The sequence below is a fragment of the Eretmochelys imbricata genome, chromosome 10 (genome assembly GCF_965152235.1).
Source record: "Eretmochelys imbricata isolate rEreImb1 chromosome 10, rEreImb1.hap1, whole genome shotgun sequence".
Taxonomy (NCBI): domain Eukaryota; kingdom Metazoa; phylum Chordata; order Testudines; family Cheloniidae; genus Eretmochelys; species Eretmochelys imbricata.
This window is the reverse complement of record NC_135581.1, coordinates 78932338-78959748: the sequence shown is the minus strand read 5'-3', so window position 1 is coordinate 78959748 and position 27411 is coordinate 78932338. Positions and strand designations below refer to the sequence as shown.

Genomic DNA, 27411 nt, shown 5'->3' with positions numbered 1-27411 from the left:
GCCCCCCCCCCGCAAGCTTATGCAGGTGCCCCAGCGCTATATATTATAATGAAAAGTCACCTGTGTGAGAAGATTCAGTGTCACGTACACTGCTGAGAGCTTAATCTGTAATGGAAGAGCAGTAAGGACCCTGCTGGGTCATTTGTTCAGCACCAGCTCAGAAGGAACCATGACCGCTCATGAATGCTTAAAGGGACTTCTTTATTCCTTGGGGGTTTACCCAGCTGCATAATGAACAAGACGAACCCTGCTTACAGGTGGGTGCAATCAGAGCTTAACATGGTGCTACATATTTGGACAAAACATATTGCAGAGATGGGCACTACCCTGCAAAAGCTTGCAATGGGTAAGAACTTGCCTCTAGTATACAAACAAGCACAGTTGCCTTTGTTATATTTGAAATATGTATAATTTAGTATTTTTCTTGAGTATTTCATGGAATTTATCATTCCATCTTGCAGCAATCCATGAGACGTACAGAACCTAGGTGGTTGTTTTTTTCCTGCAAGGGATTCTTGTGTAAGATTCTGTGCCTGGATTGTTACGGTTATCCTACCCTTTTTTGCACCAATAATGCAGCACAGCGCAGGAGGCAATTTTGGAGTCACCCTCCATGCTAAAAAGGGGCCAAGTGGGGAGACTTCAGTGAGAATTTCTGCACTTGGGTGGGTTTCACTTTTTCCCTGGCATCAGCAAGGAAATGATATGTTTTACATAAGGTATGTTAAGCCTTAGCATGGCCATCTGTTTCCTGGGAGGTGAATTATTGAGCTGGACAGTCATAACACAACAAAAGTTTGAGGGGGAAAGTGAAAAGGCTTCCAGTGTTTGCAGTTCGTGCTACAGCCATGTGAGAAGGTTATTGTCTATGTCCTTTACCAAGTCTTGTACGAAATACTAGGAGACTACTCCAGTGGTCACATCCATTGGCAGGGGCTTCCCTGTAATTTCTCATCAGAAACCCTACCAGGCACTAGCTCAGTGGTCACTCAGAAGGATGAATGCCACCTGTTGGATCACCAGGAGTACTGTTTTCCTTGCAAGTCTCCCCTCTGTACTGACCAGGCATGAGGCTGCTTAGAACAGCGCCCACTGTCCCTAACACTGGCGAAGGTAACACCTTACCCACTTCTAGTGCACCAAGATTAACTTTGGCTGGAAGGAACTGAAAGAATTGAAGAAAGAGCTGGCAGGGCGTTGCATTTGATCTCCAATACTCCTGCTAGTTTTCTTGGCTACATGACCATTATTTGAAAGAAAGCTTGCAGAAGCTGTTTACAAGTGAAAATGATGGAACCATTGGACAAGGCACAGAGTGCAGTTGAGGGCACAAAAAAATGTATATGGTGAATGTGTGTGTCACTAAAACAGACAACTGCAGGCCTGGATTCAAAACACTTCAACATGTGCAGGTGAGAGACTAATTGAGCAGCATTGTCCCTTCCGTTTTCAGTTGCTTTAGGTGTACTTCAGTTGTACCTTTGGAAATGCACATCTGTAGTTGCATACATAACATGTACCCTGAAAGACCCCTCGTTTTGCCAAGACGAACTCCAGTTCCCAAAAAAGTGCCCATGACGCTATATGGAATTGTCCCCTGTAATTCTTTATTATCATGAATGACTATTTTAAATCAATCTTTAAAAAAAAAAGTTACAGAACGTGCATAAAATACAAAGTAATTTACAAACAGATCCAATAGCATCTTCAGAACAGATACACAAATAGGAGAAATGGATTAAAAAAAAAGACTGACTACAGCAATGCCTTCCGTGTGCCTTACACATCATGAGCACCGCAAGACCGAAAGGTTGGCTAATCAATGCAGCAATTTGTGCATGCCCACACACCGATGTTCTAGGTTGATTGCATCAGTGTCTGAGGAATGTCTTTCCTCCCACCCACCCTGCTCCAACAGTTTTTCATAGCTTTTTAAATACTGTAGGAGTTTAAGTGCCAATCATTCAAGCCATTTAGTGGACAGTTTGGAGATGAGAGAGTATTCTGCAGTACTTTCGAAAGTGTAGTGACAGAAGGCACAATTCACAACCTTATCATCCCTCAACAGTCTATGTCAACTGCTGACTGACTTGTACTGAAATCAGTCTATTAGCCACACACACTTTCAATAAGGAAACTATTCCAGATTATACTAACCAATGCTTCCAATGGAGTGGAGCCACTGTTGCAGGGGTCCTTTATAAATTCTTTAGACATCATGGAAGTTGGTGACCCCAGCATTAAGCATTTGCAAATATAAATAAACTATGGATACATGATACAATATCCCTCAAGTTTCTACTCATTGTGGAAAGGAAGAACTTTCTCATCCTCATACTGCCAGCACCATGGAGTCCAGTTCCTGGGCAACACAAAGTGATGCAAGTCCCAATATTAAGAGAGAAAAGTGAATCCGTTACTTAGCTCATGTTGCTTTGACTTATTTCACAAGAGGCACCTTGAATGAGCTCCCACTAGTATCTCCCATTTCAGCCTCCTACCATGATGACCTCATTTGCACAATTAGAACTCAAGAGCACCATTGCACATAGTGAAGTCTCCAGCTTAGATGCAAAACAAGAATAGTTTTTGCCCTAATATTTAGTAATAAAAATCCACATACCTTGACCACCTCAAGATGTAACCAAAACATTTAGCTTTACTGTAAAATTGCATTTAAGAGCAATGGGTGATTCATAAGCAATTTTTGGATGCTAGATATAACAGCTGGAGTTAGGAAAGATGATCTAGTTTAAATAGCCCAGAGATGTTCATTAACATTGACAGTAATGTTTTGGGAAGGTTAGAATTAACATTTCTGAGCTTGATTACAAAATGACATTCTAGTAACCCAACTAGTGGTCATCAAGTTGGAAAGTAATCTATTAGAATTTCAAACAATTTATTAAACCAAGACTGGTGAGTCAGAGTTATGAAAATGCTGCAGCCATATGGAAGCAATAATGATTTTAACACTAAAATCAAAGTGTTAAGACATGAAAAAGATCAGAAGGAATAATAAGAGGAAGTAATTGAACACAAAGAATTAACCACAAGAATTACAAATATATTTAAATCTTGGACCTGGGGAATATACACAGCCTTTTAGGAAAGAAGAAACAATTATATATTCTGACAGCACTGCATCTTTGGTTTGTTTTCAGTGGTTGGTGGGACATGGATGGGAACCACATTGTTGCTTGGAGACATATCATTTTCACGTCTGTCTGACATTTGCTTTTGAGAAACAATACGATAGATCTCTGGAAAACAAGAACAGGAACCAGTTACTATATACATATTTTCAATCACAGCAACACCAATAAGTTACTCAAGTTTAGCATCTTCTGGACTTTATATATAAACCAGCAAAGTTTGCCAATACCTCATAACAAAATGAGAAGTACAGCTGTGTGGGTAACATCATACAGATATTTTCACGATCAGTTAATCTGTACCATCACATTTCCAGTATCTTGTGACCAAGGCAGATCATTTGCTTTTTACAAGACTATTTCTAGTTCTCTACACCTTTGCTTTTATTGTTCCTTCCCTTGAAGAGAGCTATTCTGTAGCCAGAACTTGCTAGCAAGAGATTTAGGGTATGGGAGACTAAAACGCCCATGTTAGTTTTTAAGAGCTGTAGACAGCTTTTGCTCCTGATGAGCGTAAGGCTGTGAATACATCTGCAGATGCTAACATGGATGAATGGAGCTGGTTGGCAGCTATGTTCCCACCTTTTGGAGAGGGCTCAGAGGGGCAGTTGCTCCTCTGCTCCAAAAGACCCTCAGGCCTATCTTATGTCTGATGTATTTGCTGGTGGAGACGCATTCTTAGATTTTAAAAAAATTCTGTAGAGGTGTCCAGACTATGGGACAGGCCTTGTTTCTGTTTAGATCCAAGACACTCGTAACCTGGGGAGAGTTACAGAAAGTACTCCATGTCTGAACAGCAAAGATCTGACTTTAAATCTATGGTAAAATTTGGACTCCAGACTGAAAAAATAAAGCTTGAAATGGAAAGCTCGGCTCAACTTCTTGTGCCACTCCTAGTGCCTCGAAGGTGCAGCACACACTTGGATTTGACGCCTCACCTCACCTCAATATGGCCTGTAATGAGTGCAAAGCAGACCATGGGCATTAAGCATTTTTGCAGCTATCATGAGTGCATCTCAAATGCTCAAAGAGAAAGAAAGAAAGCAGAGTGTAACCATGGGCAGACAGCTGGCTTTAGCAAGGAAACTTGCCTCAAAATGGAGGAGTAAATGAGAGAATCTCATGCAAATTCTCATTCAAAACTACAGACCTCTTTCAAGCTTTTCTTAGGTAAGTGGAAAAGTTTTTTGAGCTTAGTCCAAAGCTACCCTAGAGTGAAGTATGCCAGTTGGTACTGTCTCACACTCTGCTACAGCTAGGGGAACTGTTTGGGGGGGGGGGGGGTGAGGAGGGGGAATAATTGAACTTCTCCACTTAGCCATTTGCTGCCCCACACTACACAGTACACCATGCTGCTGTAAGAGTTCCATATGAGTTCAGACAGCTGGAGTACGAGACATTTGCACTTTACTCTTTCTTCTGGGGCAGAATGAGGAAAAAGCATAGCTCAGCAAATATCCCTCGCTGCACAGAAAGCTGTGATCCGAGTTCTTTTGGAGGGTCTCAGTCAGTTATTGGTACGATAACAATTGCCTGACTGGCACCTTATTTAACCCCAAACCAAGAAATATTTCTTCCACTAGAGAGTAGCATTTGTTAAGAATGTGAGCAACAAACTACTTAAAAGTGAACAGCCGGACATTTCAACACAAGCAAATTGAGCAAACGTGCACAGATAAGTCTAACATTTGCTGCTAAGGGCTGAATACACAGAGCTCTGTGTCCGCTTCTGTAGCTAATAGGAAGTGTGCTGGAAAAAGAGCTTCCAGAAAGTGGGGCTGGGATAAAGGTGCAAGGAAAGGGCTTTTTTGAACAAGTTGTGAACAAAGTTAAACCCCAGCAAATGCAGTCACCAAAGGACCGAAGAGGCAAGTCAGACCTGAAGTTCTCCTGCAGGACAGACAGCACAAGTGCATACAGCCATCTGAATGCTGACTAGCAGGGCAAACGGACAAAATCACACGTGCCCAGTGCACAAGGCTTGTTGATAATACAAAGAAAATACCAATATCTGCCAGTGGCACATTCGTTCAGAGAAGAGCAGCAAGTTAAGTATTCAGAACTGACATCCCACATCTCATTAAATACAAGAGGAAGAACCTGTTAGGATCATCTCAGTTTGACACAGTTGGCTACACAAGTGAATTGCTGATATAAGCAAACCCAACAGTTGCCACACCGAAAGGAAGAGGGTTTCTGGTTTCAGAATTACTAAAGTTTTCAGTCATGTCTTTCCAAAGCAGCCTGAAATAGCATTAATGGTCTCTTGTGCATAGGAGCAAATTCAGGTTGGAGACGGGGTGAACTTCAATGAAATACACGTTCCTCCAACGGGTCTCCAGCACTTAAGTCCGCAGGATTGCGGAGATAGCAATTCTAAAGGCCCACACTGAGTTTATGCATCGTACAAAGTCTGCTCTACAAGCCAAAAACCCACACACCATATCACCGCCCATGGAACACTTATTCTTCTTTAGATAGCACATGCAGCTCATCATGCAACAGGGCATTTCACCCTGAAGTACTGCTGAGTGGGGTGGGGTGGAATCAGAGCTCCTCAGGCACCAAGATCTTCCGGCCAACTTTTACCATTGCTCTGCTCCTACTGATGTCAGAGTTTCCTGTGCATGTCTAAGGGCAGAATCTGACCTATTACTATTTAAAAACAAGTGAATGCTGTTGCCTTTATAGTTATAACTCACCAGCAGCACTTCAGCAGTGGATAACCTCTGCAGCCACCAATCTTGAAAACAGTACTTTCATGAAGAAGCATTCCTGAGCGCACACTCCAGTGCATTAGTACCAACAGCCCTGAAACATTAGACATCACACCCATCCTGTTCCACAGCTGCAAGCAAAGATTTGCAGTTTACAAAAGAGAGCCTTCTGTTTTCATGTCCCCGTATCCTATAGGCTTCAAGCTCTCTCACCACCACTACCCAAGAACTGGATGGCAGTTCACAGACTGATGCACTGTTGATTCCTCCTTTGGGTGCTCAAATTTACCCTGGTCCGACATATGATAGCTACAGCCTGCCCTCCGCACGGTATTATCTTGTGGCATCAGCAGCAGAGGCTCTGAGGACTGCACGAAGATCATCACCATATGAAGGCCTATGCTATACAACTGGCAAGTCCCTAAGGATTGCACGCTAGTGAAGATATGTAGGAGGAGAGAGATTAATACTTTACAATCCATTCAGCAACAAAATCCCAGTCCCTATGAAGTGCTCATTGTAATCAGCAATCTCTGCTCAGAAGAGGCCTTTTACCACAACAGGGCTGGGCAAGTGACATTGCTCTAGGAGGAACCTTGCACAGGGCCTGCTTAGGCCACGGCTGTGTTGCCCTCATTCTTAGAAGCACCAAGCTCTTTAACAGGAAAATCCCCAGATTGTTTGTCATTGGCAGGAACCCCCCCATAGAAGTAGCGTTACAAATCACTAGGTGAGAAGGAAGGGCAGAGTAGCAAGAAAGAGGCTGGTGAGGGGGAAGGAGGAGACAGCATGGCACACGCTTGAGACCAGATTCCCACTTACACTCAGGCCCCTGTACACTGCTCTGGCCATGCAGAAGGTTTTACAGTGGCTGTAGTTACAACAAATACTCACTGTAAGGCCCCCGTGCATTGCCAGAGCAGTGTGCAGCAGTGCCCATGGGAATCAGGCCCTCGAGGTCTAAATGTTGCCTTGTTTACAATGCCATTTGGATCATCTGCTTTGGCTGCAGAAGGACAGACACTGCCTGATTTGGTAACAGTCCAAAACCTGTCCTCCTGAGCAGCTGAACCCTGCACCAAGCTGGGCGCTCACTAGGTATGAGCTGCTACTCCATCTACACCCCATCATGAGCAACAAGACTGAGGAAGGGCATTCTGCCCCCCTCCACCTACAATCGGGGTGGAGTACGGGCACATGTGTAAGCTGCCATAACAGCAGGGGAATCATCCTTCCCATACCCACGAACATTTAAAGCTGCTTTTAATAAAAAAGTGTAGTGAATTGCACTGTTCTTATCAGGTGCTGGAGAACCCTGAAGTTGGCCTCGCTGGTCTTACGCATTCCAGAGAAATGGCTCTAGCTAGAACACACACCAGCTCAGCTGGAGTGCAGTTAGCACTGTTGGGAGCCCTACTGCAGGCTAGCTGCCAGTGCTTTCAAACACCATGTCAGACCGGCTCTGTGCAAGGTTGCATAAGCGACTAGATGTGGAAACAGCAGTCGCAGCCAGTTTGCAGCGCAGTTCCAACACTGCTGACACTGGGGGACGTGACGGAGCATTCAGAGTCTCTCCTTCTGTGTGTCACATCGGTTATTAGCCTGTCGGGTTTTCAGTTTATTATGGCTCTGATCGGATTTGCTTTGTAGAAGAATAAGAAGTGCTTCACCCTCAGACACCCTATTCGTAGAGGTGTCAGGGCCATAACCCTTTACCAAGAGTAAACTGTGCAGAACAAGCAGGGGTTGGGTAGCGCCAACCAATTTGAATTGCACACACTTGAAGTAACCCCCCATAATCATTAGTAGGTTTTGGGTAGAAAGAGCCAGCTATGACAAGTGTTTTCAAGAAGTTTACTGGGAGAACATTCATCCTTCACATGCCAGTTGAAGTGTGGCTGGCGGCAACCTGCTGCTAATATATTTACTTCATTTTATCTCCCTGACACAGGAGCTCAACTAGAACAAGCCACATGCTCTCTAATCAGTAGAAGCGTTTCCTTAAACATGATCCAACTCCCCCGAACAGGAACACCATCTGCACGCCCAACAATTCTTTATCTAATACACTGTCACCAACACGCAGGGAACATCTACATTTGTTGAGCAGCAACCAAACCTTCCCGAAGCCAGTGAGGGCGGATTTGATTCACTTATTCTCCAATTACAAAATGCACCTCATAAAGGAAAATTAAGCACGGAAATAGAACTTCCACTAATTATAATCAAAAACAACTTCTGGAATAAAAGATGCTGATAAGGGCATGTAAGACAAGGTAGTACAGGCTGCTTTGAAAACAGCCTTCATTCATCTAGCTATTCCCCAAGAGGTAAATTGCTTCCCCATGGCATTAGTCTGACTGTCGCCCAGCTGTATGTAGATCAGACTGCAGCCTGGTGCAAACAAACTTTCAGCCTCAGCAAATGCCATTATGGAACAGTATGGTGCAGCAATAAACTAGGGGCAATTTGCTGATGAGTTATACATAATTTGACAGCTTTGGAAGAAACCAACCTATACAGCACATTCTATCTGCTGGATTTCCAGATTTCCGTTTCCTTTACACTGCCAGAGCTGAACTAAAGCTAAATACTAACACCTGTGCCAAGGGTCCTTACCTCTCCCAATAGTCAAGATGGGGTGGGCAGTGTAGCTGAAGAGAAGCTATTCAGTTTGAAGTGTAGAACGCATCCATAAACACACACTGTGCACATTCTGACATTTATGTACATTTTACCATGTGATCAACGTACATGACTCTGGGAGATGGTGAGGGTATTTGGTTGCTGGGACTCGAGAGAAGCAGTCTTTCTAACTGCCCTCCACCAAGACACTTGTGCAAAATGGGCATGTCTCAGGCTGAACCTTGCGGACTGCCTGAAATGGAAGTGGATGGAGAAGACAGGAATACAACAAGCTTGCTAGCACCTGTCTAATGTGGTCTACCTATTAGATGTCAACCACTCCCCTGCCCCACATCCAGAGATAGCATCAATAGATATACAGGTTGATAATGTTCCTTGTGTTTTCCAGTTTTATGGAATTTATTCTTTCAGCCTTAATTTTAGTATTCATAGCAACCACCAATGAATGATTGGAAGTTGTTGTTTTGTTTGTTTTTTAAAAAAGAGCCACAAATGGTGGTTAGAGGAGAAACTGGGAATCAGGACTCCTGCATGCTAATCCCAGCTCTGCCCCCAGCTCTACATGGACCTGGGCAAGTCAATTAACCTCCTTGGGCCTCTGTTCACCTGTCTGTAAAATGGGTACACTTATGTACAGGGATGCTGAGGGATCTGGGGTTTAAAAAAGCATTTCAAGAGCCTCCAAGAAACATTAAAAATGTAATTTCAATTGCAGTAATAATTAAGTTCTATTAAACAGGAAATTCATGAAGAAGAGAATCTGTCTCAAATGTGTAGCATTCTTTAAAAAAATCCTGACACTTTGGGTACTTCCCTTGTTTGTTAACCAATACCTGTCTGTTCTTGAAAAAACATGCAAACTACCTAGTAATCAGCAAGGACTGCTTCATTGTATGTACAACAGATGTAAGCTCAGACAAGATCAATTGCAATAAGTAATTGTCCTTCCTCAAAGTGATCTCTAAGGTAATTCATGAATATTGAATGATTGTGTGCAAGTTCTCTCCTCTAATATTTTCACATTCTAATACAGCTGCTGGCAGTATGGTCCTCTTCAGTGCATTTTAAAGACACAAAGTATTAAATTCTCTGGCCTATACATGGGCATTTTCCAGATAACGCCACATTCAAACATAGCCTAGTGCCTCCTACCACAAGGATGGAGGGTGGGTGGGTGCTGAACAAGAGAGAGACAGGTATATTTTAGAAGTAGGACAGCACTCCTACCAGGACAGGTCAGCCGGGCAGGCACAGGACAGATGCAAAGGTGTATGGGCTAGACTCATTGCTGAGTATAGTGGCAGGGGCACCACAGAGGGGCTGGTTGCAGCTCCCTGATGCTGTGGTTGGTTCTACTCCAGACCTGGTCTTGTGTTGGTTATAGCAGTTTAGAGGGCCCTCTGGGCTGTTCTAATCTGCACTGGCTGACTATAGCCCGCAAGGGGCAATCAACTAGGGAGAGCTGTCAGAACTCAGCATGCTGCAGGAAGCGGGAGTCAAGCTGGCTATGCTGGTGCTGTGCCATGCCTGCTGGGCATTACCCTCACACAGATGTGGCCAGTTTCCAGCCACTATGTACTGCTTGTGCAGAGTGGAGAACATCTAATGTACCTGCATGGCCCCAGCACCATAACATCCGAGTGCCTCACAGTCTTTATCCTCACAACCCTCATATGAGGTAGGGTAGGGCTGCTCTCTCCAATTTTTACAGATGGGGAGCTGTGCCATAGAGGGGTTAAGTGACTTGCCTAAGATCACACAGGATGTCTGTGACAGAGCAGCAAATTAAACCCGGGTCTCCCAAGTCCTAGGCTAGTGCTGTAATCAGCAGGCTAAAGAATCTGGCCTGCGGTCTCTAAATCTAGGAAAAATTGCATGTTCAAATGGCAAAGATGCACGCAATCTGCAGTTCCTCCCCTGAACAGCACACACAGACCGCACAAAGCACTATGAGGCTCACCTGTCAGAATAGTCTGGAAAGCAGCTTCCACATTCGTAGAGTCTAAAGCAGATGTCTCAATAAATGATAAGCCGTTCTTTTCTGTGTGGGCAGAGAGAGAGATCGTAAATTACAGTGCAGGCATCGCACAAGTGATTCCCATCAAGCAGCCCTCCTGTGCCAAAGACCAGATTTATTGGCGTTCGTGTTGAAAACCTTGTGTATCAATATAAGTGTAGTTATGAAAACAAATGTTCTCTCTTCTAAAGGGTGTAAGGAGAACAGTGCTGTAACAGGGGTAGTCTGTCCCCTTAAGGACAATAGCGTCTAGGGGGTCAGTCAAGCCTTGTTCTGTAGCATGACCCTGCTGAGAGGTTTGGGGGGTTCTGAGGTACTCAAGGGATTAAGAAAAGGGCAGAGGCAGCTATGGGGAGAGAGGAAGTGGTCACAGGGAGACTACTTTGTGTTTGGGGAAATGTGTGCTACTGTTCCTTTAAGGGTCCAGGGCCCGGAGCCTTGTAAAGAGGGAGGGGCAAGGCTCCCTGCTCTTCCAACCAACCAGGACCAGCTCTGGGAAAGAGGGCTGTATATATTCTGCCTCTTCTCTGAAAGCAGGGAGACACCACCAGAAGAAGGTTACTACCCAGGAAGCTCTCCAAACCCAGGGAGAAAAGCACTCAGGTAAGAAGGGCCAGCTGGGGAGGAGCTGGTTAGAGGCCACAGCTGTCCTGAATTAATAAGCACAGCCCTCCTTGTTGGGCTTTGGGCTCCTGTGCCAAGGAGGAGGCTGGGGGATCCCTGCACCTAAAGGGAAGCTCTCTTTGGGGGTAGGCCAACTAAACAAATTAGACCCTAAAAGTAGGGGGAATATTGTTTAAAGACTCTGGATGAGGGTGGTTTATTTCTGAACTCCAGAAGAGAGTTAGTTGAGGGAACCATGCCTGCAAGGCCTCCCCATACCATGAGGGGACACTAGGATGGCCACCTGCCATAAATGCCCAGTGCCAGTAACAACACACTCACATGCTGCATGTTTTAGGCACCAGTTTACCCCAGAGGCTTATCACCCCAATATGTGCTAGTGAGACTTTATAGCAGTGGCTCTCAAGCAGGGGTGTGTGCACCGCTAGGGGTACTCAGAGGTCTTCCAAGGGGTACATCAACTCATGGAGGTATTTGCCTAGCTTTACAACACGCTACATAAAAAGCACTAGCGAAGTCAGTACAAACTAATGTTTCAGAGACAATGATTTGTTCTTTTTGCTCTATACTATACACTGAAATGTAAGTACAATATTTATATTCCAATTGACTATTATAATTATATGGTAAAAAATAAAGTCAGCACTTTTCAGTAACTGTGAATTATGACACTTGTCTTTTTATGTCTGATTTTGTAAGTTGAAGTGAGGTGAAAGTTGGGGGTATATGACAAATCAGACTCTTGAAAGGGGTAGAGTAGTCTGGAAAGGTTGACACACACAGCTTTATAGCATGTCCACACAGTGGGGGAGCTTCCAGGATTACTCCTCATCTAGTCCCATTTCTCTGCCCCGCCACAGCAACACTATGAGGTGACTTCTTGAACAAGGCAGTGCTGCTTCTGAAGGGGTAAGATTAGGGTGTTGTTCCAGTGTCATGTAAAGGAGAGCTTGGTACCCAAACTTTAACAACCCCCCCCAGACATTATGGCACCTCACTTCAACATCACCAGAGCACTAAGGTGTGTCTCCTCAGGCAATGAGTGATCACTCAGAGCGAGGGGAGGGACAAGGAGTCGGTTTTAGTTGTTTTAAGATTGACTTCCATGTTGCTTCTTCCATTCTCTCAACCTCATGTTTGGATGTTAAGTGTTACATGAAAGGGGGAAACCCTCCTGGAAGCATCTCAAAGCTGCCCCTTTGAAACTGACTTAATTGAATAAGACTGTGTCAGAGGGGAACAATCCTCAGGGATTTTGAGTCCAAAATGCAGTTTGAGTGTCCTCTACTTCCAGGCAAACATCCTCACTTGGCCACAAGCTGTGTGCAAGCACCTGCATAAATCAATGACTAACTATTATTAATGCAGGGAACCCAAAGCCATGTTCCACTACAAAAGAAACTTGGCCTGAAACTTGTTGTTTATGAAGATGGCAATGACTGACCCAGGCAGGTGACCCCAGAATTTAATTGCACAGGACTGAGCTGATTACAATGGTCCCTTCTGGCCTTAAAGTCGACGAGTCTGAGAGACAAAGCTCTCATTTGATTAAAAAGGCCTTACCAGTTGAGTTTGGTACCTGCTGGGTGTGTTCAAAAACAAGTTGAACAGTCCATGTCTTTATATTTGCCTTCTTCACTGCTGTCTACAGTTGTAAATCAAATGAAGCATGGGCACTGGTTATCAGGCTGGGGGAGGCTGTGCGTCCCCCAAACAGCCAGGTGTGGCCCCTCCCCCATCCTGCTTCCTGCTCAGCAGCACCCACCCTTCTGGTGCTGGGGCAGGAGCACCTGCCCTCCTGGTGCTTCAGGGCTAGGGATGCTAGCCTGGGGTGGGGCCAGCAGCCGCAGTGGGCCCCCCCCAGACTCCGAGGGGGAAGGTGCGGAAGGGGCAGGGCCTTGGGCAGAAGGGGTGGGGCTGGGGGCTAGCCTCCCCCAGCTGGTCACGTGCTGCTGCCAAAATAAAGGCTGGTTGGAGGGATCAGCAGTGCTACTACACAAGGGAGACTTAGGGTCTTAGCATCCCTGAGTGTTGGAGCTCAGGAACACATAAGATGCTGCATCTGGGTTTAAATGGATAGTGTCACTGCACAAATGCCTCCAGCTGATCCAAGGAATAGCATCGATATTAGTGCCATTAGGCCGCTTGCTGAAAGAAAAGCACTGATGTCTACGGGGAAGTGTTAACAGTGGGCTGAGAGGGCAAGTAACAACTCAATCCTTTGTTCTTTAAAAGCCTGTCTGTATTTGGCTGCAAAGAACTCAAATCCCCAGAGAGGGGTTATCATCAACACACTATATTTAATCCACTAACCTGCAAAAGCTCTGGCCTCATCCGTAGGGACTGCGCGAAGGTGACGCAAATCACTCTTATTACCCACCAACATAATGACGATGTTACTGTCAGCGTGGTCTCTCAATTCTTTCAACCATCGCTCCACGTTTTCATAGGTAAGGTGCTTGGCAATGTCATAAACCAACAAAGCCCCAACAGCCCCACGGTAGTACCTGGGGGCAGACATGTATTCTTGAATCAGCAACGAACAACATGATTCAAACAAACAGTGTTCCTCTGTGTCGTAACAGAAGGTGAATCAAATCTGACTTGCTGTGCTGTCTGACAATCCATTCTTAAAATAAGCAGACTCAGTTTCATTTTGTTCTCATTTACCTTGTGCTTTAAGCCAGGCAGTTATTCCAATTAGCTAAGGCCGCTGCATGGGGACTAGTAGTGTCCACTAAAGCATTAGGGTTTCTGCTTTTATGATAAAACCTCAGAGCAAAAAATTTAAAAGGGGTTATAAATAGTTTGTAGTTAGCTGCATCTCCAAGCTCTTTACACAGTGGCAGGGCTGGATTAATGCAGGGGCTTTAGGGGCTGCAGCTAAGGGGGGGAGCCCCGCAGGCCCTATGCAGCCCACTGCTTCTTTTAATCCGTCCCCTGAGCCTCAGCGCCCCCTGGGCCTGGAGTTGCAAGCGCCAGCTCATCGATGTGCCCTTGCAGCTCCTAGGCGAGGGGCGTTCAGGGAATCTCTGCACACTACCCCTGCTCCCAGCACTGGCTCTGCAGCTCCCATTGGCTGGGTACCCCTGCCAAGGGGAGCTGCAGGGGCGGCCTGCAGGCACGGGCAGCACGCACCTTGCAGAGCAGCCTGGCCCCTCTGCCTAGGGGCTGGACACGCCAGTCACCTCAGGGAGCAGAAGAGCATTGAGCCAGGGGAGGCAGAGATTCTGCCTTAGCCCAGCTGCACCACCAACCAGGAGCCACCCAAGGTAAGCGCCACCTGACCAGAGCCTGCACCCCACGCCCTAATCCCCTGCCTGAGCCCACTACCCTACTCCAAACCCCCAGGTGCCCCACAAAAATCTAGTAGCCCCGGCACCACAGGAGAGTTAATCCAGCCCTGCACAGTGGGCAAGTAATATTGCCACTTGCAGCTGGACAGAGAAGCAGACAAGTATGGTGACTTGGTCAGGAACTGACTAAAGAACCTGGGGTTTGGTTTAAGACTGTTACTCCAGAATTCCATCCATATATTAGGGACATCTGATGTACTTTATAAGATCCCAAATATCCCATTTCCTCCCACCAATATAAATTGTTTGAGGCCTAACAGGCCCCAAACAGTCCCATACACTGTGCTTCTGAAGGGGGCCAAATTAATCAAATATAAAACACTGAAGACCATTTTTAATCCTGAAACCTATCATACCACACAGATGTCAAGGACATTAGAGTTCAGTGAGTTTGCACACGCACAATACCATGCCTTTACCATTCTCAGGCTTCACCACTTTACAGGGAGATGTTTTCCAGCATTCATTATGGCACAAAGGATTCCGAGTTCTCTCCGATTCAGGAGAAAAGTGGAACCAAACACTAGTTCTCGTAAAAATACACACTCTGCTTATCACTTACGCTGATGTTATAGCTCGGTACCGTTCCTGTCCTGCTGTGTCCCATATCTGAGCCTTTATCGTCTTGCCGTCGACTTGAATGCTCCTGGTTGCGAATTCCACTCCAATCGTGCTTTTGCTCTCCAAGTTAAACTCATTGCGCGTGAAGCGAGAAAGGAGGTTACTCTTGCCCACACCAGAGTCTCCGATAAGTACAACTGAAGACAAGACAAGAGTCGTCAGAACTGCACACCACCTGCACGTATACTGAGCAATTTTTATAATTAACTTTATTCACAGAAACATTTACTTTTCATGGTGAGATATGGGAAAAAGGCGGCAGCAAAGCCAAGCCAGCTGTCTTAATTTAACTGCTCAAATATCCTCCACGCTTCCAAGCAAGTGGAGATACCAAAACCACCACCATTTGAAGAGGCTCTTTTTACCATTATTTAATTCAAATCTTAATCTCCCAGAGTAGTAAAATACTCCATAGTTAACTATCTAGCTACTTATTATGGTAATGAGCCATATCTGAGCACCTCACAAGGGCCAACAACTTGAATTTCACATCAAGGTGATCCTTGGAGTAAAGTCAGCTGGAGTTTATCAGTTGTGTTTCTGTAACAAGAGTCCTGTGGATCAGATCCTGGCCCTCAACTAGATCTCCTTTGTGTCTTTTGGCAGGGGACCACAAGCTTCCCCAAGGGGAAAGTCAGGGATTCCTAACACCAGGGGAATCCCTGGGATGCAAAAAACCCAACAGTCACCTTTGTCACCTTCTTGGGTCTGGTAGGATACAAGCAAAGCCACAGCCCAACACATTCAGCAATCCTCTGCTGGCAGCATTTGCTTTAGGGTGCTGCTTTAGCCAGTCTAATTTAGAGCCGTCCATCACACCAGGGTAGTTTTGGCCTTTGCCCAGCTCCAGAATGAGTAGAGCAGAAAGATATTAGAGCCACCGCCATTTCGCCTGCCGATTAAATCCAGCTCATCCAGACACAGGAACCCGGCCCCTTAGGGCTACAGCACAACTTCACACCAGCTATGGTTTGGGGATTCAGCTATGGTTACATTTGCAGAAGGAGACTGACAGAAGGTCCAAAATCCAATTCCTGGAGACGGTGATATAGGCTTGGGTATAACAGGGATAGAGGTAGGCTTGGGTATAACCTAAGGGCTCACAACAGAGTGGAGGGGACACATTCAAACCCTAGCCATGCCACTCCTTCAATTCACAGCAACAGTGGCCCAGTAGGATGATCCTATGCCCTGACAGTGATAAAACACTGCACTGATAACAGGGAACATAAACAGGACAAGGGTGGGCCTAGAGAGGAAGGCAGATACCCTGGGAGTGAGTCAACACCAGCAACAGCAAAGGAGAGCCCACAACTGCATGGCAAATGATTTTGCTGGCCAACATTTGTTTTTAAAAGTCTGCAATATTTGCTCATAGCACCTCAGATTTAGCATTTAGTATTCCAGCACAGGTATGTTGAGGATGCCTTCTGAAATAGTCACACTCGGCCAAGGTCTAAGAAGAGTGGAATGGTGTAATTAAACACAGCTCAAGTATTAAAAACCAAGCCCAGACTGAGTTCTAAGTCTGCAGAGAACTGCTGCAGCTTAATGCAGCAGCCTTCCCAGTTTCAGACACAGTGGACAGTGTCTTCTGTGCCTGATTTAAAAAATTAATTAAAAAAAAACACTAAGAGGAATTTTCCTTTATTATAAAGGCCATTGCACTAGTGACGCACCTTCTGAACTCCCCCCCCCCCTTGCCACAAAAAGCAACACACACATTAGCATCAAGAATGGCCTTAGAGGGAGTACTTCATTAAAACCTCTTTCTGGCTTCCTCTGCCAGCTGACTCTGCAAGAAGCTAGCCATGCTGCAGAAGTTGTACACAGCACAAAGTCTCGGTTAACCATTTGTTTAGATAGCTGATAGTTTATTAGGCTTGACACATCCACATTTGATACAGACAGAATCTGGCTTTTATTCAAGAACGACAGTTCAATATTGTCAAATTTCAGTTGTCCTCCCATAGCTGATTTTGCTAACGTAGGAGATGCAGGACTGTAACAACCCAGGTGCAAGGGACAAGTCTATTTAATTTACTCCTGGGGGATTTCTGCTCCACTGCGCACGTGCAGAATTTGCAGATTTCTTTGCTTCCCTGCAGAAAAATGTCTTGCTGAGCAAGAAGCAAAGGGAAGCCACAAGAGTGGTCACATGCCCCTCCACAGCAGCGTGGGCGAGTGGTTGCAGGTTCCCAGAGCAGCCAGCTGAGAGGTAAATCACTATGGGGACGCTGGAGATGCCCTCACCGGTGCCAGGTCAGACCCCTCCCCCCAATGCATCCAGACCCCCAGCCGAATCTCACCCCATGCACCCAGAACTCCTCCACTGAGCCACCCGCACATACACCCACACCTGGCTCTCCCGAGAGCTACACAGGGCTAGGCCCCCCCCCACACACACACACTTCTTGCCCCATTGCTCCTTAACTGCAGGGGGAGGGGTCACTATATGGGGGGTCTGTCCACCCAGATCCTCCAGCAAGCCCCACCCCACTGCATTCAGACCCCCACCTCTGCACCCGGACCACTCCCCATTGAGCCCCCCCACACTCAAACCCCCACCCCGACAAGCCCCATTTCTATGCACCTGGACCACCCTAACGAGCCCCCTGCACCCAGAGTCCCACCCCACTGAGCCCCAACCAGCTGCACCCAGACCCCCACCAAGCCACACTCCCCCAACACCCAGACCCCTCACCCTCGCTGAGCTCTAACCACCTGCACCTCCCAACAAGCCCCTGTGCATCCAGATCCCCACTGAGCTGCCCGCACCCAGACTGTCCCACACAGAAACTCCTCACCCCACACCTGGATCCTCCCCCTCCCCCCACTAAGCCCTCCCACACCCGGATCCTGCCAGGCTGAGCCTGCCTGCCACAACCAGTGTGCTTGACTGGGTGGGGGAGGGCCCCGGGGTGTTTCTGAGGCAGGTCCAGCCATTGCGCTGTCTCTGGGTCAGGTGCAACCTCACTGCCAAGTCCATGCCCTGGGGGAGAGAGAATGCAGGTTGATCTCCCACCTCTGTGCAGCCAGTGGCCTGTGCTCCCCACTGCCATGCTGAAGCCTCATGTTTGACAAATAAAATCTGCAGAATTTTAAAATGTGTGCAGAATTTTTTTTTTTTTTTGCTGCACAGAATTCCCTCTGGAGTTTTAAGTGTATCCGTGTCACCTGACAATTTACCATAGGGTTTTCGTTTTGTTGGCAAAGCTCACTAACCAACAGGACTAATGAAATCTTTAGACGCATAAGCATGGGAATCTCAAGTACCTGTAGAGAGGTCTTCACCTCTGCATTTGGCACTGGTGCGACTGCTGCTGGAATACTGCATCCAGTTCCAGTCCCCACAATTTGAGAAGGATGTTATAAACTGGAGAGGTGTCAGAGAATAGCCATGAGAATGATTAAAAGATTAGAAACTAAGGCATGTTGAGAGAATCAGAGCTCAATATATGTATCTTAACAAGGTTAAGGAGGTGACTTGATTTGTCTAAGTACCAACATGGGTAACACATACTTAATCTAGCAGAGAAAGGTATAACAGGATCCAGTGACTGGAAGTTGAAGCTAGACAAATTCAGATTGGAAATAAGGTGTAAATTTTTAATGGTAAAAGTAATGAACCAGTGGAACACTTTACTAAGGGTCATGGTGGAGTTTCCTTCACTGACCATTCTAAAATCCAGATTAGATTATTTTTTGCCTAGAGGATTTGCTCTAGGAATTATTTTGGGGACGTTCTATGGCCTTTGTTACACAGGAGGTCAGACTAAATGATCACAATGGTCCCTTCTGGCCTTGGAATTTATTAATCTATTTTGGCAAGGTTAGGCCAAATTTTTAAATAGCTTTACAATCACAGAAATTGCATACTTGTAGAAGTTATTGGGAGGGGGAACCCTTCAAACCCCTTTTAACCAAGTTATATCTCGTATAATCATCAATACCTAGCATCCAGTTGTTATGCTAGGGATTGAAGAGTTTTCTTGTTTAGGTAAATTTCTGCTTTCCCCAAGTTCCCTATCCCCAGCAGGTTGTGCAGTATGATTCTGTAGCATGGATATCAGCTAGCTTAGCTATCCCTGCTCCCACCATCACCAATATTTGCTATTTTTCCTGAGTATTAAACATGAAAAACTTCAGTCATTCCACAAAACTTGCCAGGGTTCTCTCTCAACTAGCCTGAGTCCCACGCTGTTGCTAACAGAGAACATTTACCGTGCCAATTTCAAAAGGAGCTACAGTGATCCAATGAAGTGAAGAAAATATCAAGGGCTTGTCCACACTGGCACTTTACAGCGCTGCAACTTTCTTGAAGCTCAGGGGTGTGAAAAAACACCCCCCTGAGCGCAGCATATTTCAGGCCGGGTAGCTGTGCCCCTCATGGAGGTGGGTTTTTTAGAGCACTGGGAGAGCTCTCTGCCACGACTATACAAGCCGCGTTAAAGCACTGCCACGGCAGCACTTGAATGTTGCCAGCGTAGACCAGCCCTCAGATTCTCTTCCCCCATCTCTGTATTTTCTCCACTTAATTGGGCCATTGTAGCTCCTCTTGTACATGGCAGGGGAACTTCGCACAACATCAGCAGATAAGACTCAGCTCTAAGCCTGACAGAGGCAAAGCCAAGGCAAGATTATTCTTCTTTTAAAAACTATTAAGAAGCTGTTCATAGCTAACACACAGATATTGAAAACTAAGTTTGGTAACACTTAGCCTCTTCTTCCCTCCCCATGTACCCACTTCAATTTTGGCATTTTGATACCATCCAATATTCTCGTGAATTCTTAAAAATTAAGATTTTAAATCATTCAGAAGCTTAATCCCCTGCTTTCAGATTGTGCAGTGTGTTTCTAGCTCCAAAAGTTAGAACAGCTACTAAAATTCTCGTCAAAACTGAAGTGTGAGAGAAAAAACTATGATGACCAAAGTGTAATTCAAAGGTCTATAACCATCAGGGCTGGAATGTAATTATGTATGCAACTCTGGGGTTTCCAATGGGTTTTATGGCATTTGTTTCAAGGCCTAAATTTGCCACACAATGGGCATTAGCAGTCACTGATCTAGGATGTAAGACAGAAAGTCCCCTACTTTGGAGCAGTCTATATCTGCATATGGCAATAGGGATCTGAGAAGTATCAAGGTAGAGAGAGCAGATGGGAGACAAGGTTTAAAAAAAAAAAGGCTACAAGACAACGACTCAGGCTTGTATAGAGCATTAAGGCTGGGCATCTGTATCAGCCTCAGCCCTCACAGCAGCAGAATGAGGCCCAGAGTGCTTCCATAACCCAGCTTCCCAAGAGCCACTTTCTTACCGAACAGTACAGCTCATTACTCTTTGCTAGCAAACTGAAACTGAATACAGTATTTTTAAAAAGCGCCTTGGCAAGTGTTTTCCCAGTTTTCAATTGAGACACTTCCTTTTTAATCAGCTTATCTGATTGCAAAACATTATTTCTCATTTGTGAGTTCACTCTCCCCTGCCAGGTTATTTTCTTGTTATTGGTGAATGAAGGTAAAAAAATATGGCTGTTTTCATCCTCAGCATGACCAAATCTCTGTGAAAACAGCATCCAAGTGAACAGATCTTTGGATATATTTATAGTTAACCACTGTGCAATGGGGAAAATATTATACTTTTGTTAAATCATACTAGAGTCAACTGTAATAGCAACTGAACTGTTGATAGCCTAAATCTATTTACAGTTTAGGAGACTGCTTTCTTGTGAGTGGCAATTAAAGAAATCAAACCAGGCTTAAAACCCTTGACACGGTCCTTTAAACATGTGATGCTAGCTTTGGTTGTATGTCCACGATCTAGAAGATCAAAAAAATCAAAGAGATTACAATTTCTAATAGTTGGCCATCCTCCTAAAAGGGAGTCCTTATCCGATTTATGTTTAGCTCGTGCAATTAGTGTTAGCATGATACTAAGCACTTGTACAACACTTTACAACACCAACAATTTGGCTAAATGTTAGTAGTTTTACTATTGCTACTGCCATGGCATTTCCAGTATTTTGGTAAACAAAATGAAATTCCTTTAGTAGTTTGATTTTTTGTATTATATTCTCTAGATTGAGTGCTGTACAAGTCTAAAACATGAATATAAATTCAGCACCGTAGGCTGCATGAAAACCAAATAAGATGAAAAGCCAATGACAAAAGCCGTACAGCTTTTGTTCCCATGTTTAACCTTTGCCTTAAAGCTTAAAAGCAACTATTTTCTAGAGTGTTTCAACTAGCTAGTGAAATTATATTCTCCGACTCCAGTTTAAACATTAATGGTGAACCCATAACTACAAATTTGCATTGTCTAATGTATCACTGATAAAGATTCATTTCTGTATAGCCCCTTACTAAAAGCCCTTTGAAAGTGTCATTTCACCCATTAATGAAATACAGCCACCTATGGGGTGGAATACAACAGCTAAGCGCATCATCATAAAGTTTAGGACACATCTACAGGTATTGAAGGGTTACTTCTGAAAACACTTGGATTTAATATTTATGCTTTTGTTCCCACCACAGAGAGCCGTAGCTAATAACAAACCTTTCCTATATTTTATTATGTCTTTATATCCCTTATACATGTGAGGTACTCTACAAGAGTCTGCAAAGTTACTACACTCTGCTTCATCTCTCTCCTTAAAACTGACTTATGCTGTGATGATCAAAACCTCTCTACAATGGCTAGGCAGTTGTTAAGCAGTGATAACACATTATGGTTATCCTCTCACTGTTAAACAAAGGGGGAGGGCACAAGATTATCCACCTATTGTCTCATCTTATACTAACACCATAAGCATTTTGGGGTAAGGGACAGTCTGTTCTGTGTATTTGTAATACACAACTCAGCTGGAGCCTCTAGGTACTACTATAATACAAATGAATAAATACAAATCTTGTTCTCTACATTCATCAGCAATGAGACTTGCTACATCACAAGAAAATGCCTTCACTTGTAATGGAGAAAGAGGCCCAAATAGGGTTTACTACCATTCCAAATAGCAGTGGCTTTCAAGTGACCGGTTTTTCCATAAACAGAGCAAGTATGAGACAGTAATGCAAGGTCTGAAACCCAGACCAACAGGTTTGTGCAGCTTTAGCAGAGCTTCTTTGATTTAGTAATCAAGTTGGAGAAAAATAAGCAAGATGCAACAACTCCTCCTGTCAAGCATATCTAATAGTCAGCTGATTGTCAGTGCAGTCAGGCCCAAATTCAGAAATAGGGAAGTGAGTTTGCTGGCTCACTGAGCTATAGCTCAACGAAACATCCAGCCAGTTGGACAACTTATTTCCATAAATATAGAACCATCATTTTGGTTGGAATAGTACCTACAAAAGATTCTTTTACAGAACTGAAAGATCAGGATGAGCATGGAAGAGTTTCCCAGAAGGTGTAACTGACAATGTACAGCAAAGTCACCTTAAGATTCCTGTAATATATCCAATACATAAATTCACAGTGGGCAACACTGTGTCTACCTTTCCTGTCTACTCTAAGGAGTGATCTGCTGCTTAGATAACAGGCTGGTTCTACAACATGGGTATACATTTTATATTGATAAATTCAGATCTAATCCTAAATAGGGTCATAAGAGGGCAGTGGTTGTTACAATGATCCCCCCCGCCCCCGCAAAATAAGAGTAAAAAAAACTTAAGTAACTGAAGATCATAGATCTCATCTGCTTTCTGCAGTGCAGCCTCTGAGTACTCTGGCCATTGGTGTCTTTCAGGCAGTCCAAAGATAGGAACCTGAAGGGCAACACACTGGAGTGGGACAGCCAGAAATGACAACCCAATTTTTGAAAGTCCCACTGAACCATGCTAAAGCCTTGAACGACAGAGTCAGGAGACAGCTAAATTGCAACAGCTCCTCTGACTAATTGTCACTGTAGTGTAAGTTGGCCCATACCCTAAGCACCAGCATTATCAACACAGATTTGGTGATAAGGTGTCAGCCTCCGATTCTGCAGAACAAACATTGTAGGTCCTATACAAACAGGGGAGGAGGAGTGTTTAATCCACTGGGTGGGGGTGGGAGGAGATAGAGAGCAGGAATAGAAGATATCACCCACTTTAAGGTAGGTTGAAGATTGAGTTCAATCTCCTCATCCATAAGACCTCCCTTATGCTCACTTTTTTTTTCTTGCATTTCCTTCTTCTGGAGATAAATGTGTAACATTTGGATTAGAGAAGTAATCAGTTTATATAAATTTAAACTAATTTTGCATTTTTCCATACAAAAGACTTATCCTTTAATATCTCCAATTTATACAATTTTTGGAGTGTTTGTGATTTAAGATGGTGGTTTAATAATTCAGTGTAAACAGTAGTGTAACCAAGACAAGAGCATTGGATGTACTTAAATTAATGACTACCAGGATGGCTTTTCTACAGTGCAAAAAGGGAAATGGATTGTAACTTGCCAGGTAACTTGCTGTTGTAACCAGATTCCCTGACTTGGTTTTAGTTGTAATATACATTTACCCTGACATATGGTTGTATTTAGGGAAAAGTACGGTAAAAAGCTGCTTTCCAAATGGAAGAACATACAGAAAAGTTTACTTAAGTTATTGCACAATTAAATATAGGGAGAGAAAACCTTTACATTCTCTCTTTTGAAGTTCATCCTTAAGTACTATGACAGGAACATTTCAGAGCTCCTTTGCTATTACAAGGTACAAACTAATATTTTCAATCCAGTGTTCAGTACATGCAGATTTCCACTATAGCATTACAGCATGTGGTTACATCTGAAATATTTTCAAAATAGGCAATTTAAGTGTTTGATTTAAAGTTAGTAAATACTCAACGTCACCATTTCACTGTGCTTTTGCAGCATGTCTTACTTGTGAAGATTTCCAACTGCTGTTTCATTCGGCAGAAAGATAAATGTTAAATAGACCATTTTGTACATTCTGATGCATCTTTAACAAAACTCAGTTGAACCAAAATGAGAAAAATCTGCTTAGGCCTTGGAAAACAAGGAATTTCTGCCTTAATCTTCCGGGAGCTTTATGAAGTGACAAGACAGGAAGTGAGATCAGTGGGAGTGAGATAATGGTTACAGTAATCCCTGGAGCAGAACTCCAACACAGTATGAGGCAAGTAATGCAATATTTACTACTGCATAAAATTGTGCTTATGAGCCGATGTCAACCCTTGAAAAAGCACAGTTCTACCTGAATAGTGTTTAACTTGTAAACTGTAATAGGAAGTGACTTCTACTCTCCCTCTGCATAACCACTAGTTATTTTATTCAGCACATTATTGACTGCTCTCTTAGTTCAGAAGCAGAGCAGCAGCACTGCACAAAGATCATAGCCCACGATGGCTGTTTCACATTAAAACTGCCCCAAGATTTAGTTGGTCATTTTAGAGTAGGCTTGTCGAAAGCTACAGCCAACCACTCCAAGGCTAGTATATCAATACTCACACCTCCATATTTTAAACCAACACTCTACAAGGGCAGAAAATCTGAAAGGGTTTCTGGAGTTTTCTCTTTGGTGATCATCCCTCAGCCTTCTTTGAGCAATAATAAGGCTCCCTCCAAAACAGATAGCTTTAAATGGCAGGTCTCCATCTTATAGTTTGATTATAATTAGAAACGGAAATATAAATGTTAAATTACTGGTTACCCTATCAAACCAAGAATAAGCATCTCTGCAAACCATTTCCTCAGTCCCACAAAAGAAAACCAATCTTGGGGTTTACTCAACCCCCCAGAGAGAAATCAAAGACAAGGAGGTTGCCCTGGGAGGATGACGGAAGTGGCTTACGAACTAGTTTCTATAGTGAAGCAACCTCCGGAATACACTTCAAGGCATCCTCTCAGCCAACGTCAGAGGCGGGGGCACACCAACCAGTACCACCAAGAGACACCTTGTCCCGGTCCACGACGCGGGTAAGGCTAGGTCAGAAGATATTGGAGAGGAGTCCGATTTCCCCGTGGGCCTTTCAATTCAGGGCCCTGGCCCAGGGACTGGAGCATCCCAGGGAGCATCTTGCACGTTCACAGGGCTGGCCCAGAAAGGGAGGGGGGCTGCTCCTCCCTCTGCTCTCCCCCCCCCCCCGCACTTGGGGGAGGAGAGGCTGGCCCAGAATGGGGGACGTGCCCCAAGAGATGCTCCGTAGGGGCCTCTCTATCGCGGGGCAGGGGCTCCGGGACGAGCTGTCCCTGCTGCGGACGGCGCTGAGGGTTGCAGGGCCTGGGAGGCGATTCCACTCCCCTCCCCCCCGCCCCGGAGAGGTGACCCCTCCCCGAGGGCAGAGCCCCCCGCGGGGCCGGGGCGGGGCTAGCGGCCGGCCCGCCTACCTTTGAAGAGATAGTCGTACTCGTCGTCGCGGGTGCCCATGGTGCGCGGAGCCAGAGAGGAGCCGCCGCCGCCGCAGGAGTCAGCAGCCGAACCCGGGGCCCCTCCTTACGGCCGCTGCGGCACTTCCGCTCCCGGCGCCCCGCCCCGCCCCCCACCGGAGAACTACTTCCGGGGTCACCAGCACGGCTGCCGCGCCCAGGGAGCAGGGCCGGGGGGCAGCCCTTCCGGGGTCACCACGCTGACTCTGCCCACGGGCGGGGCGGGGCGGGGCCGGGCCGGTCTCCCTCCGCCTCCGCCTCCGCCTCCCGCGCTGGGGCGGGGCTTTGCGGGCGGACGCTCCCGCCCCGGCCCATGCCGTGATTTCGACCCGGCCCCTACAGCGCCGTATCGCTGCGCGCCTCAGTGCCCGTCTCTCCGAGCGCTACCCCGGCCCCGGCCCCGGCCCCGGGGCCTTGCAATAGGCTGGGGCCCTGACGCTCCCGCGACTCCTCTCCGTGCCCCACAGACGTGCCCCCCTCCCCCCCGTAGCCCTGGCCATAGGGAGCCCGCCTGCCCCCCGCTCCCCTGGGACCGCACCAGCGAGGGGCCGGGACTGGCTCTGTCCGCCGCTCCGCCCCCTTTCGCCCGCTCCTGCTCTGAGCCCCTGGGCCCGGCCCCGGCGGGGCACACACCGGGCTGCTCCTTTCGGCTCCGCGGCGCCGGACGGGCAGCACCCCGCAGGCCTCAGCAGGCCGGGCTGGGGAGCTGGGTCGGGGCACCTAGCCGCGGGTCTCTGGCGGTTGGTCGGAGCCCGCCCGCAGCAAGGATGAGAGGCCGCGGGGGCGCCTTAGTGCCCAGGCGGTTCCATGGTGTAATGGTTAGCACTCTGGACTCTGAATCCAGCGATCCGAGTTCAAATCTCGGTGGAACCTGTTCCTTTTCGCCCTCCCCCCGAGCTGCACAGAGAGGGAAGGTTTCCTCTCCATCTCACACAGCCCTTCCCGTGAGTTTCTAGTAACAGAATCATTATTTTCAATAAAAATAAATTGTTTATCACTTTGGAACCTTACCCAGCCTAAGTGCATGGGGGAGTTATTGTTTGCATCCCAGTAGTTGATATATAGTTCTTCTATTGCCATTATTAATTATTATTAATGTCTCATTAGGGGTGGGTTAATATTCAGAAGGCGACAACGTGTGAAGCCATGCAGCCGTTTCTTTACAAAGAGCAGCCTAGAGCTAGCTCAGCTGGGAGACTCAGCCAGGCTCCCACACCCCTCAGCAACAGCACAATGTGGGCTGAAGCCATCCAAGGTACAAGCAAATCAAAGCTGAGTTGGGGCTTGAGTCCCTTTGCCTCGGCTAAGTCGAATCTCTTCAATACAGGTATTAGCAGGGAAGTACTTGAATTAACAATGTGCAGCCTTCACATAGCTTTCTTTGGTCTTATGACTCCAAAGCACCCTCTGGATGCTTTGCGTACAAGTAACTTATCACCCACAAGGTGTGAACAACATAGCACAGGAGTTTTACATGGTGGGTTTTGTACTTTAGGTATTACCAAGCATGGCACTCTGTGCAACAGTCAACTGAAGAAAATGGGCTCCAGATGTGGGAGTCTCCTGTGAGAAGTCAGTGACTTGGCAGAACTGTCACATCAACAAGGACAGGGAAGGTAAGCTAATATTTCAGACTGTGAAACAGGCCAGTATGTAGGGGGCTCGTGGTGCTGGGGCTTGGAGAGGGAAGTGGGTAGGACTGAGTCTCGGGTGGGGAGATCTCTGTAAACATGCTGCGTCTGTAGAAAGAGTTAGAGAAATCTAGATCTATTCAGGAGCATAATGAAAGAACAGCGTGCTCCACTTCACATCACCTCCGTTCAAAGACTGGGTAGGTTTTGGATCAAGCCTGTCTCTAGTCTTAAAGATCTTTATATCTTTAGGAGGTATCCTTCTCCTGAAGAAATTAAC

At 45.8% G+C, this 27411-nt stretch overlaps 1 protein-coding gene and 1 non-coding gene across 2 annotated transcripts; one reads left to right on the top strand and one right to left on the bottom strand.

The window, feature by feature from the left end:
• Positions 1-1585: 1585 nt before the first annotated feature.
• RAB11A (RAB11A, member RAS oncogene family) lies at positions 1586-25620 on the bottom strand. The gene is made up of 5 exons (XM_077828181.1): positions 25462-25620; positions 15078-15273; positions 13473-13666; positions 10479-10559; positions 1586-3263 (listed from the first exon to the last, which is right to left on the bottom strand). The coding sequence occupies exons 1-5, from the start codon at positions 25499-25501 to the stop codon at positions 3124-3126; spliced, it is 651 nt and encodes a 216-aa protein (XP_077684307.1). The 5' UTR covers positions 25502-25620; the 3' UTR covers positions 1586-3123.
• Positions 25621-26301: 681 nt separating this feature from the next.
• TRNAQ-CUG (transfer RNA glutamine (anticodon CUG)) lies at positions 26302-26373 on the top strand. The gene has a single exon. It is a non-coding gene; the product is annotated as a tRNA-Gln (tRNA).
• The last annotated feature ends 1038 nt before the right edge of the window (positions 26374-27411 follow it).

Bases quoted from the DNA above. Each gene is read 5' to 3' on its own strand.
- RAB11A (XM_077828181.1), bottom strand. From the start codon at position 25,501: ATGGGCACCCGCGACGACGAGTACGACTATCTCTTCAAAG. The intron at 13,667-15,077 runs GTAAGTGATAAG...GTCTGCCCCCAG, and splicing joins TACCGAGCTATAACATCAGC to GTACTACCGTGGGGCTGTTG. The intron at 3,264-10,478 runs GTGAGCCTCATA...CTTGTTTTCCAG, and splicing joins TTTCCAGACTATTCTGACAG to AGATCTATCGTATTGTTTCT.